This window comes from Macaca fascicularis, chromosome 1 (assembly GCF_037993035.2).
Source record: "Macaca fascicularis isolate 582-1 chromosome 1, T2T-MFA8v1.1".
Classification (NCBI taxonomy): domain Eukaryota; kingdom Metazoa; phylum Chordata; class Mammalia; order Primates; family Cercopithecidae; genus Macaca; species Macaca fascicularis.
The window spans coordinates 125,059,039-125,070,347 of record NC_088375.1 but is presented as its reverse complement, the minus strand read 5'-3'; the positions used below and the strand labels follow the sequence as shown (position 1 = coordinate 125,070,347).

At 51.0% G+C, this 11,309-nt stretch overlaps 1 protein-coding gene across 7 annotated transcripts; it reads right to left on the bottom strand.

Annotated features, from left to right (window-relative positions):
* Positions 1 to 4,025: 4,025 nt before the first annotated feature.
* PSRC1 (proline and serine rich coiled-coil 1) lies at positions 4,026 to 7,626 on the bottom strand. 7 transcript variants are annotated; one of them, XM_073999936.1, is made up of 8 exons: positions 7,463 to 7,626; positions 7,162 to 7,218; positions 7,000 to 7,057; positions 6,093 to 6,534; positions 5,612 to 5,726; positions 5,252 to 5,521; positions 4,871 to 4,964; positions 4,026 to 4,630 (listed from the first exon to the last, which is right to left on the bottom strand). In XM_073999936.1, the coding sequence occupies exons 2-8, from the start codon at positions 7,178 to 7,180 to the stop codon at positions 4,627 to 4,629; spliced, it is 1,002 nt and encodes a 333-aa protein (XP_073856037.1). In that variant the 5' UTR covers positions 7,181 to 7,218; positions 7,463 to 7,626; the 3' UTR covers positions 4,026 to 4,626. The 7 variants fall into 7 exon arrangements, with proteins under 7 accessions (XP_073856037.1, XP_073856038.1, XP_005542537.3 ...); XM_073999937.1 differs by having other exon boundaries at positions 7,509 to 7,626; XM_005542480.5 differs by having other exon boundaries at positions 7,544 to 7,626.
* Between the last annotated feature and the right edge of the window lie 3,683 nt (positions 7,627 to 11,309).

Genomic DNA, 11,309 nt, shown 5'->3' with positions numbered 1-11,309 from the left:
CTGGTCTCTGGAAAACAAAAGAGCTGGCAGGGCCCAGAAGTCCCCACTGGGAGGTCAGGAGACTCAGACGCCACTGGTTGATAAGCCTGTCCCTCGGTCTATGTCCATGACACTGCTTCCAAGTAACCGGATCAGCGCAGAGCCCATTTCCTGGCATTTCCAAGGAAGACCTGGCGGGCAGGCAGGAAAGCGTCCTTTTCACCAGGACAGAAAGGACTTCTGTGGTGGGAGAGGCTGCACAGGGCCGGCAGCCTTCCAGCCCAGCCCCTCAGGGCTGAGTCCTAGACAGGGCTGAGTTTTCTGGGGCAGCATTGAAGAGGCAGGGAGGGCTGCATTGAGAGGTTGGTGGGAATTGAATGGTGCTCAGTGACTCAGTGCCTCCTAGCTACACTGCTCAGGGTTGTTTTTTGTTTTTTTCCCCATTGGAAAATGAAGCAGCTACTCATACGGAAGCCAAGTGTGTGCTCTGCAACATTACTTCTCGTCCTAAGTTTCATATATATATATATATATATATATATATATGAGATATATATTTAAAAATACATACTTTTTAAATTTAATAGAGACAGGGGTCTCACTGTGTTGATCAGGCTGGTCTCGAATTCCTAGGCTCAAGTGATCCTCCCGCCTTGGCCTCCCAAGGTGCTGGGGTCACAGATGTGAGTTGCCGCATCCGGCCTAGTTCCAGGTTTTGTGTTTGCCAAAGTTCCAGTCAATAAACTAGAAAGACGGCCGGGAGTGGTGGTTTACGCCTGTAATCCCAGCACTATGGGAGGCCGAGGCAGACAGATCACCTGAGAGATCAGGAGTTTGAGACCAGCCTGGCCAACATGGTGAAACTCCGTCTCTACTAAAAGTACAAAAGAATTAGCTGGGCGTGGTGGCAGGCGCCTGTAATCCCAGCTACTCCAGAGGCTGAGGCAGGAGAATGGCGTGAACCCGGGAGGCGGAGCTTGCAGTGAGCCGAGATCGCGCCACTGCACTCCAGCCTGGACGACAGAGCGAGACTCCGTCTTAAAAAAAAAAAAAAAAACAAAAAAAAAAACACAAACCCTAGCTGGGCGCACTGGCTCACGCCTGTAATCCCAATACTTTGGGAGGCCAAGGCAGGTGGATCACTTGAGGCCAGGACTTAAGAGACCAGCCTGGCCAACATGGTGAAACCCATATCTACAAAAAATACAAAAAAAGCCAGCTGTGGTGGTGCGTGCCTATAGTCCCAACTACTAGGGAGGCTGAGGTGGGAGGTGGCTTGAGCCCAGGAGGCAGAGGCTGCCGTGAGCCAAGATCGCACCACTGCACTCCAGCCTGGGTAACAGAGCCAGACCTTGTCTCAAAAAAAAAAAAAAAAAAAAAAAGACACAAACCCTGGAACCAGACTGAGTGACTTAATCTTTCTGAGCCTTAAGTTTCTCTGCCCACAAAATGAGGATGATGATAAAAGCATCCACCTAATTGAGCTTTTGTGAGGATTAAGTGAGTTAACACATGTAGAGTGCTTGGAACAGTTCATAGTACAAAGTAAGAGGCCAGTAAACACTGGCTTTCTGTGTTGTTGCTACTGGGTGCAGTGGAAGAGTGCATAGACAGAAAAAGTCGAAAGCCAGGCCCAAAGGGAAGGAGACAGGCAGGTGGCTGAGCAAGAAGGGCAGCCGTGGCAGGAGGGCCTCCTCCCTGACTGGCACTGCCTACTGAAAGTGCTGCTGAAGCAGGTTTGGAGTGGGAGGAGGTGGGGTGGGGACAAAACTCAAGGCTGACCAAGAGGGCGAACAGGATGTGCCATGCCCTCTCCAGCCGCCAGGTGGCAACAACACATGGGTCTGCAGCTTGTTTTGCCTCTAACGACCTACCCCGGACATGGCTCACACCCAGCCCACACAAACATGTCACCTTCCAGCCTCACCCAGGTGTGTACCTAAGCCTGCTGACCTTCCAGTGCTTCTATTGGCCTGGGAGCCACCAACAGGCCCTGCTCACTAGACACCAGTGCAGGGCGCAGCTGGGAAGCACACTTGAGGTTTCTTGCCTTACACCAAATTTCTCCAGAGCCGAATACTCCATGTCTGTCTGCATACCCCTTCCCTCCCACCGATTCCTGGAATCCCAGAGGCTGCAGGAGTTGCTGCAGAGCTCAGGGAAAGGTGCATGTCTAGGCACTGTCACTGAAGTAGGTGAATGTGCCAGGTGAACCTTGGAATCAGCCGCAAAAAGGGGAAAGCAGTGGTGGGCCCCTGGCTCCAGGGACAGGGCAAGGACACTCTGGTGCCTAAGTCAGGCATTTATGGCCAAAGAGGCATCGGTCAGGGCACCAGCTGGCAGTCCCACTTCTCTTGCCCACTTACCACTTCTCAAGTCATGGCCTGGCCTTCAGGGAGGGAAGTTTCCTCAAAATTCAGAAGGAATTGAATTGGTTCTGATTACCAGAGTTAAAGACTGCAAAAAAAAAAAAGGGAGGCCTTACACCAAATCTGTTAAACGTGTCTTTGTTATTCCTTCAATGAACACCATCTTGCACCCAAATATCTTCGGAATAAATAAACTAAATGCTCTGCTACACACAGGTCACAACACTAGGGTACTGCAGGTTTACCGGATCCTGACGCTAGCCCCCAAGTCTAACGGGAGATGAGGAGAGCACGGACAACCCCAGTGATGTAAGTCGGAGTGTGACTAGGTGTTCCAGCAGCTCTGGCTGAGGTGACTAGGGGAGATGAACACCACCAAAGGGCCTTCACGTCTCACGGGGAGAGCAAACAAGAAGCTGGTGTGTTTCCAGGAGGCTCCATTCTTTTGCCAGTAAAGGACATTCAAGTTTAGGATATAAGTAAGAATCTACCTAGATCCTAGCTTAATAGCCTCACTTACTGTGAATTAAGCTACACTTAACTTTCATCTGGACCTTCCAATGATACATGAGACCTGGGGAAGGGCAGCCTGTCCTTGTCTAATGCCATCAAGGGGAGCAGTCACAGCCTGATGAGCCAGAATCTCAAGGCCCTAGGGCCTATTCAGGCCCCTGCCTAGGAGGCCCATCCTGGCTACCTGCCTGGAATTAGAGATTTACTCCAAATTTGTTAGAAATTGGAGCAGGGGGCCGGGCGTGGTGGCTCACACCTGTAATCCCAGCACTTTGGGAGGCCGAGGCGGGTGGATCACCAGAGGTCAAGAGTTCAAGACCAACCTGACCAACATGGAGAAACCCCATGTCTACTAAAAATACAAAATTAGCCAGACATAGTGGTGCATGCCTGTAATCCCAGCTACTCGGGAGGCTGTGGCAGGAGAATCCCTTGAACCTGGGAGGCGGAGGTTGTGGTGAGCTGAGATTGCACCATTGTGCTCCAGCCTGGTCACCAAGAGCAAAACTCTGTCTCAAAAAAAAAAAAGAAAAGAAAAGGTCGGGTGTGGTGGCTCACGCCTATAATCCCAGCACTTTTGGGAGGCCGAGGCGGGCGGATCATGAGGTCAGGAGATTAAGACCACGGTGAAACCCCGTCTCTACTAAAAATACAAAAAACTAGCCGGGCGTGGTGGCGGGCACCTGTAGTCCCAGCTACTCGGGAGGCTGAGGCAGGAGAATGGCGTGAACCCGGGAGGCGGAGCTTGCAGTGAGCTGAGATCGTGCCACTGCACTCCAGCCTGGGTGACACAGCGAGACTCTGTCTCAAAAAACAAAAAAGGGAAAAAGAAATTGGAGCAGGGGCTGGGTGCAGTGGCTCACACCTGTAATCCCAGCACTTTGGGAGGCCGAAGCGGGGGTGGATCACCTACGGTCAGGAGTTCAAGACCAGCCTGGCCAACATGGTGAAACCCCATCTCTACTAGAAATACAAAAAATTAGCTGGACGTGGGTGGTGGGCACCTGTAATCTCAGCTACTCGGGAGGCTGAGGCAGGAGAATTGCTTGAATCCAGGAGGTGGAAGTTGCGCTGAGCCCAGATTGTGCCATTAAACTCCAGCCTGGGTGACAGAGTGAGATTCTGTCTAAAAAAAGAAAGAAATAGGAGCAGGATCCACTTCTAGATATACAGAGAATATAAAAATACGTTCACTTTATTTTAGAAAAATGAAGACTCATAGAGTAAGCTTATCACAAACTGGCCTATTAGGAGTCACAGAATTCACAGGAAACAATTTCTGAAGTCCAGGTGCCTGCTGCCACCTCTCCAAGCAGGCCGGAGTCCAGTAGAGAATGCAATTCAGGAAGACGGCTCCTCAGAGGGCAGGGAGGTTAGCGACGGAGGCCACTCATATGGAAATGTCCAGTGAACCAATTCCGGGGAAGAACATCAAATTCTCTGGGGCTGACCACAACTGTGGGGGTGGATAAAGACAAACCACCGGCCTGTACTTCTCATTTTCTGTTTGTTCATTTCACTGCTGGAAGGTGACCTCTTTTCCCCTAATCTTCTTTCAACCCAGAGAGTTTAAGACTTCTCCAGCTCAATCCTAATCCACCCCATTTCCCATGGTCTCTCCTCCTGGGAGACCAGCCCTGGTGGCATCTCTTCCTCCTGTCCCTGGGCCAGAATCTGCTGGCGTCAGGGTCTGCCGGGTAGAGGCAAGTCCAGGTACTGACTGTAGTGGTTTGCTACTGAAGTCTTGCTTGCTGTCCTGATCTCTTTACCTAAAGAGATAGAATGAATAACTGCTTTAAAATGCCCTTCTTCCTCAAGCCCGTTTGTCACCCAGCAGAGTTCAAGCTCCTCAGGGTGGGAAAAAAATGAGATCCCCCTTCCCCTGCCCCAGGCTCCCCTCCTCTCTCCATTTTGCCATACAAAATTCAAGGCTGATGCGCATAAGAGCTTGGAATCACAGATGATGGCAGGGTAGGGAGACAGGATGGCCAAGGGAGGACCAGACTGACCTGGTAGGTCCTGGGACTGCCACTTTCCTGGGGGGCTGCAGATTGCTGCGAGTGGCACCCGTGACAGGAAGATTTGGTCGCTGGGAAACAGGAACTTCACAGGGTTAACAAAAGAAATGAGTTAGCAGCAAATTTAACTGACCTCGAAAAGAAATACTGGATGAAGGAAGCGAGTGTGGGATTAGTACTCTCCCCCGTGACCATGAGATATTTGAAAACTAAGACTCAGACTCTGTCCAGCCCCATGTCCTCTCTGTAACTCAGTCTCCCCATCTTCCAATCGAATTGCAATGAGGATGGCAAAAGTGGTCACTGTTGCCAGCTCTGGGAGGGTGAGGACATGCTGGGCAAGGGCAGGAATTCTTCCCCCTGACCTCTTACCCTTGTGTCCACTTTCCCGCACTCTGTGTCCTGCAGCGCTTGGTCTTGGAAGCCCTTTTCGAGTTGACACAGAATCCGGAGGTAGGGCACCTCTGCCAGGTGGCACACTCCGGCTGGTGAGTGGCATTCGGCTGGCAGGCCTGGGGATGGCTGAGGGAATGGGCAGTTGACTGGAAGATTTAGCAGCTGCTCCCTGTGGCCGGGGCAGGCGTTGAGAGTTGCTGGCAGAAGGCTGTGGGGCCAGGACTGATCTGACGGGGGCAGGTGGGCCTGGTGGAGAGGCATGGAGAAATTTCAGAGTCAGTCCCACCAACTCCCCACTCCCACTCACCCACAACTTGGCTGCTCAGGTGTCCTCACTGGCTGCTGCTCTCCCACTGGGCCCGGCTCTCCCCCGGACTGGGGGAGTCGATCGGGTAAGAGGAGAAGATGCTGGGCTTTTGGATGCAGGGAACAGATTGCAAGTGGGTGACTCCTGAAACACAAAGAGAGAGAAAAAAGATTAGAGTGGAAAAAATATCTGTTCTGTGGCTTAAGGAATTAAGAAATAGAGGTGGAGAGTTGTCTACATCCCAGTAAGGAAGGGTAGAAGTTAGCTGCTAATATCACCATAACCATCACTATTGCCCATACCATTTATTGAGTTTATTATAGACATTACAGAGCTTATACTCAGACACTGTGGTAAGAGTTTTGGTTCTCTTTTTTCATGGTTCTCATTTAATTCCAACGATTCTAGCTGAAATATTATCCCCGTTTTACCAATAAGGAACCACTCCCTGCCTGCATCATGGCACGCACGAGTCTGGGGCACACTTCCAACTCAACCCTCTCAACTCACCCTCTTCATGTTGGAGGGCCTCTTTCCAGATGTTGTCCGGAGAGCCCTGACTGACCCCTTCCTATCACTGCTCCGGAGTCGAGGCGTCAGGCTGCTTGGGGAGGGGGTACTCCGAGCCAAAGAGTTCACAGTCGGCAGCAGGTCTCTGACAGGACTGTCCTTCAGCACAAAGGTCTCCCGCCGAGGACTAGGCTTCACTCGGCGAGGCCCCAGGCCCTCGCTTGCGCTCTCCCGCTCCTGCAGGGCACACTGCTCCAGCTGGGCGGCCAGCCGGTTGGCCTCATCGAGGATCTCCTCCAGTTTCTCTGGGCTGAGGGGGCCTAGGCTGAGCCTCACACCCTGGGGGGCAGGAGCCACGGCATTTGGGTCACTTCGGTGGGAGAGGCCCCGTCGAAGTGGTTTCTCTGGAGTCACCAACACTGTTATGTCTTCCTCCTCACGGCTGAGACAGGAAACAAACCAGGCATCATGCCCGTGCAAAAGAGAACAGGAGTTTATGCAAGGGAGACTGCACAAAAGCCCCACAATAGAGCCAGGGACATGACCCTAGGCCCTGATGCCCATGCCGGCTGTGAGCTGTGGCCTCTGGGTGATGAGATACCTGGTTCTATGGGGCCTAATAGGCCTTTAGCATTTACGGACATCAGAAATGATGCCAGGATGGAGATGCAGCAAATCCACTTACCCTTTTTCTTAACACCCTGAAATCTAACTCCAGCTTCTCCCTTCTCTCCCCACTACCAGTAGTGTCATAGAGGCCCAAGTCAGCCACCCGCCCAGCAGCCCCAAGTGCACCAAACCTTGCTAAATTACCAACCCAAGCCCCAGAGGCCAGTAATTCAGCAGTAAGGGGTTAGAGACAAAGAGGTACTGTTAGAGGAAAATAAGTGGGATAAAGAGGTGGTACCTGTCAGATGGTGACAGCCCCCCAAAGTCCAAGGTCTCATCCACAATAAACCTTACATCTGAAGGGGAAAGAAGAATGAAGGCCAGTCATGGGTTCCTGATGCAGCTCTCCATCGCTGGGTCTCACTCCTCCCTCTCATTCTTCCCTCCCTCATTTCCTTACCTTCCTCCAAATCCTCCATGTCCAGCCAGCAGGAGCGAGAGTCCAGTTAGATCTGAGCTGGAGAGAAACAATACCTTTCCTCAGTATCCTTTCTGCCCAAGTCTCGCAGCTAGATTCAGGGTGCAAGCCAGGGGCGGGGGTCATGCTGGAGGCAAAGCAAGCACCCAGGAGTGGCACCTCCCGCATAACTACTCCTGCTACTTCCAGGAAAGATACGGAGGGCTCCCCCAACTGCCCAGATTGCCCTGGAGCCGCCCCGCATCCTGGCCTCTCCTCACTGGGAGCGGTCTGCACGCCTCACCTTCCTCCCCGCCACTAGCCTCAGGGTTCTGCACTCCCCAAGCCACCTTTCTACTCCCCTGGCATCACACGCAAAGCACACCTCCAGCCCACCCTGTTTCCAGTTCCCGCGCTGCCTTATCTTCCACGCAACAGGCTTTCTCCCGCAACCTAGTCCCGGGAATCAGCTCCGAGGGGGCGGGGCTCCTTTCGAATCTCTCAGGCCCCACCCACTCAAGCCACACGCGCACTGTGATTGGTGAATCCTCAGGGGGCGGGACAGCGGAGCTGCCGGCCGGAAGTCAGTCGATGGGGGCGGTGGGAGGACCGTTCCCAGAAGACTCCATCCCGGGCGGCCAACGCGGAGCCAGAGGGTTGAGGCCGCGAGTGCGCGTGCTCGCGTGCCTGGAGATTCTCTTTCCCACAGGCAGATGACAGCGGAGCGAGGCTGGCCGGGAGGGAAGGAAGGGACACACGAGTATGGACCTCGCGCCCCACCCCGCTGTCGCTGCTGGGCCGCCGAGCCCCCAGTCTCCAGAACGGTTGTGCTGCCTAACGCGGCCGCTGACCGACGCTCTGCGGGAGGAAATTCGTTTTCTTGGGCGCACTCAATATGCAGGCGCCGCATTGGCCAGGATTCCTCAGTTGAGGGTTTTTTCCAAGTTAAGGAAGCACCTAAACACTTACATTGTAGTTATATTGAGGTTCTCTAAGTACATCCATCGCCTCTTCAAGAACCTGAGGCAGCTGAGGTGTAAAGAAAGCAACGGGCGGCCGGGCGTGGTGGCTCAAGCCTGTAACCCCAGCACTTTGGGAGGCCGAGATGGGCGGATCACGAGGTCAGGAGATCGAGACCATCCTGGCTAACATGGTGAAACCCCGTCTCTACTAAGAAATACAAAAAATAGCTGGGCGAGGTGGCGGGCGCCTGTAGTCCCAGCTACTCGGGAGGCTGAGGCCGGAGAATGGCGTGAACCCGGGAGGCGGAGCTTGCAGTGAGCTGAGATCCGGCCACTGCACTCCAGCCTGGGCTACAGAGCGAGACTCGGTCTCAAAAAAAAAAAAAAAAAGAAAGCAACGGGCTTTTCACCCAGGCAGGCTGGGGTTCAAATTCAACCCAAGTTTGACTTCAAAACCCAAGTTTCGGTTTAGAGGCGGCTGCCTTGAGTATATTTGCCCTCTTTTCACCTCTCTTTGCTGATCTGTGAAAGGAAGATGGTGGTCCTCGCAGTTATGGTGTTAGGAGGATAATTATGAGGGCGTTTTCTACTGTGTGCCCTTAGGGGACTTAGACGGGGTGTTTGTAAGTAGCCCTCTCTGAACTAAAAGCAGTATTTGTAAAATGCTTAAGCCAACTTGTTAGGAGTGTTGTCTCTGTTGTTTCTAGATGTTGCCCGGGCCACCAGTGAACTTGTCAGAGGCTTCAGAGCAGAGCGACTCCATCTTGAATAGAGGCTGGGTAAAATAAGGCTGAGACCTGGGCTGTATTCCTAGGAGGTTAGGCATTCTAAGTCACAGGATGAGATAGGAGGTTGGCACAAGATACAGGTCACAAAGACCCTGGTGATAAAACAGCATGTGGTGAAGAAACCAGCCAAAACCTGCTGAAACCAAGATGGCGGTGAAACTGACCTCTGGTGGTCCTCACTGCTCATTATATGCTCATTATAATGTATTAGCATGCTGAAAGGCGCTCCAGACAGCGCTACACAGTTTACAAATGCCATGGCCACATCAGGAAATTACCCTATACAGTCTAAAAAGGGGAGGAATTCTTAGTTCCAGGGAATTGCCTACCCCTTTCCCAGAAAACTCATGAATAATTCATTCCTTGTTTAGCATATAATCAGGAAATAACCATAAAAATAGCCAACCAGCAGCCCTTGGGGCTGCTCTGCCTCTGGAGTAGACATTCTTTATCCCTTTTCTTTCTTAATAAACTTGCTTTCACTTTATGGACTTGCCCTGAATTGTTTCCTGTGCAAGGGCCAAGAACCCACTCTTGGGGTCTGGATCCGGACCCCTTTCTGGTGACAACAGGAAGAGATAGCAGGTCCGCACAAGATACAGGTCACAAAGATCCCTCTAATAAAACAGGGTGCAGTAAAGAAGCCGGCCAAAATCTGCCAGAAACCAAGATCGTAAAGAAAGTGACCACTGGTATCCTCACTGCTTGTTATATGCTAGTTATAATTCATTAGCATGCTGAAAGACACCCCTGGCAGCGTCATGACAGTTTACAAATGCTATGGCAACATCTATATGGTATAAAAGGAAGAGGAGCCTTCAGTTCAAGGAAATCATGCTCCTTTCCCAGAAAACCTATGAATAATCCACCCCTTGTTTAGCACATAATCAAGAAATAACCATAAAAATAGCCTACCAGCAGCTCTTGGTGCTGCTCTATGGAGTAGCCATTCTTTCATTCCTTTACTTTCTTAATAAATTCACTTTCACTTTACTCTGTGGACCCACCCTGAATTCTTTCCAAAGATCAAAGAATCCTTACTTGGGGTCTGGATGGATCAGGACCCCTTTCCAGCAATAAACTGAGCTCCTACAAATGTTCTGAATATTTAAAGTGAAAAAGCCCTAAGGGAATGGTTGAGAAGCTTTCTGGTAAACAGAACCTGAGCTTTAGTCCCCAGAGTTCATGCCCATTATTTTGGCCATTTATAGGCTTTCTTGTTTACTTCCTAGTTTTTGGCTGTGACATTGAGGTGGTGAGGTCTGCAGGAGTGAGATGTCACTGTAATAAATACCATCAGAGACCAAGGAGCTGGAAACCAAAAATAAAATTCTAGGCCCCCCAACCGACTGAATGGACCCATTCTCTCCAACAAGGGCATTCCAGATTTAACCTGGAAAACTAGTTCAGGCCATAATGGAAAGTGAGGGGTGGACATGCCTCATTATACTCTCTGCCTTTTGGGATTCAGACACAGCTGACCAACATTAACATTAAAACAGAGATCTTGCTGGGCGTGGTGGCTCACGCCTGTAATCCCAGCACTTTGGGAGGCCGAGGCAGGTGGATCATCTGAGGTTGGGAATTTGAGACCAGCCTGACCAACATGGAGAAACACCGTCTCTACTAAAAATCCAAAAAAAATACAAAAAAATTAGCCGGGATCATGCCTCTGCAGTCCAGCCTGGGTGTCAGAACAAGATGCTGTCTCAAAAACAAACCAAAAAAACAAACAACAACAACAACACCACAAAGATCTTAAGGCTAAGGAAACAGACTTTTTTTTTTTTTTTTTTTTAGACGGAGTCTCACTTTATTGCCCAGGCTGGAGTACAGTGGTGCAATCTCAGCTCATTGCAACCTCTGCCTCCTGGGTTCAAGCGATTCTCCTGTCTCAGCCTCCCAAGTAGCTGGGATTACAGGCACACGCCACCATGCCCAGCTAATTTTTGTATTTTTAGTAGAGACGGGATTTTGCCATGTTGGCCAGGCTGGTCTTGAAACCTTGACCTCAGGTGATCTGCCCACCTTGGCCTCCCCAAGTGCTAGGATTACAGGGATGAACCACCACGCTTGGCCAGAAACAGACTTTTTGTAGCAATAATATTACTGGAGAGGGGTCCTGATTCAGACCCCAAGTGAGGGTTCTTGGATCTCACACAAGAAAGAATTCAAGGCGAGTTCATAAAGTGAAAGCAAGTGATTAAGAAAGTAAAGGAATAAAGAATGGCTACTCCATAGGCAGAGCAGCCCTGAGGGCTGGCGGTTGCCCATTTTTATGGTTATATCTTGATAATATGCCAAACAAGGGGTGGATTATTCATGCCTCCTTTTTTCAGACCATATAGGGTAACTTCCAGATGTTGCCATGGCATTTGTAAACTGTCATGGCGCTAGTGGG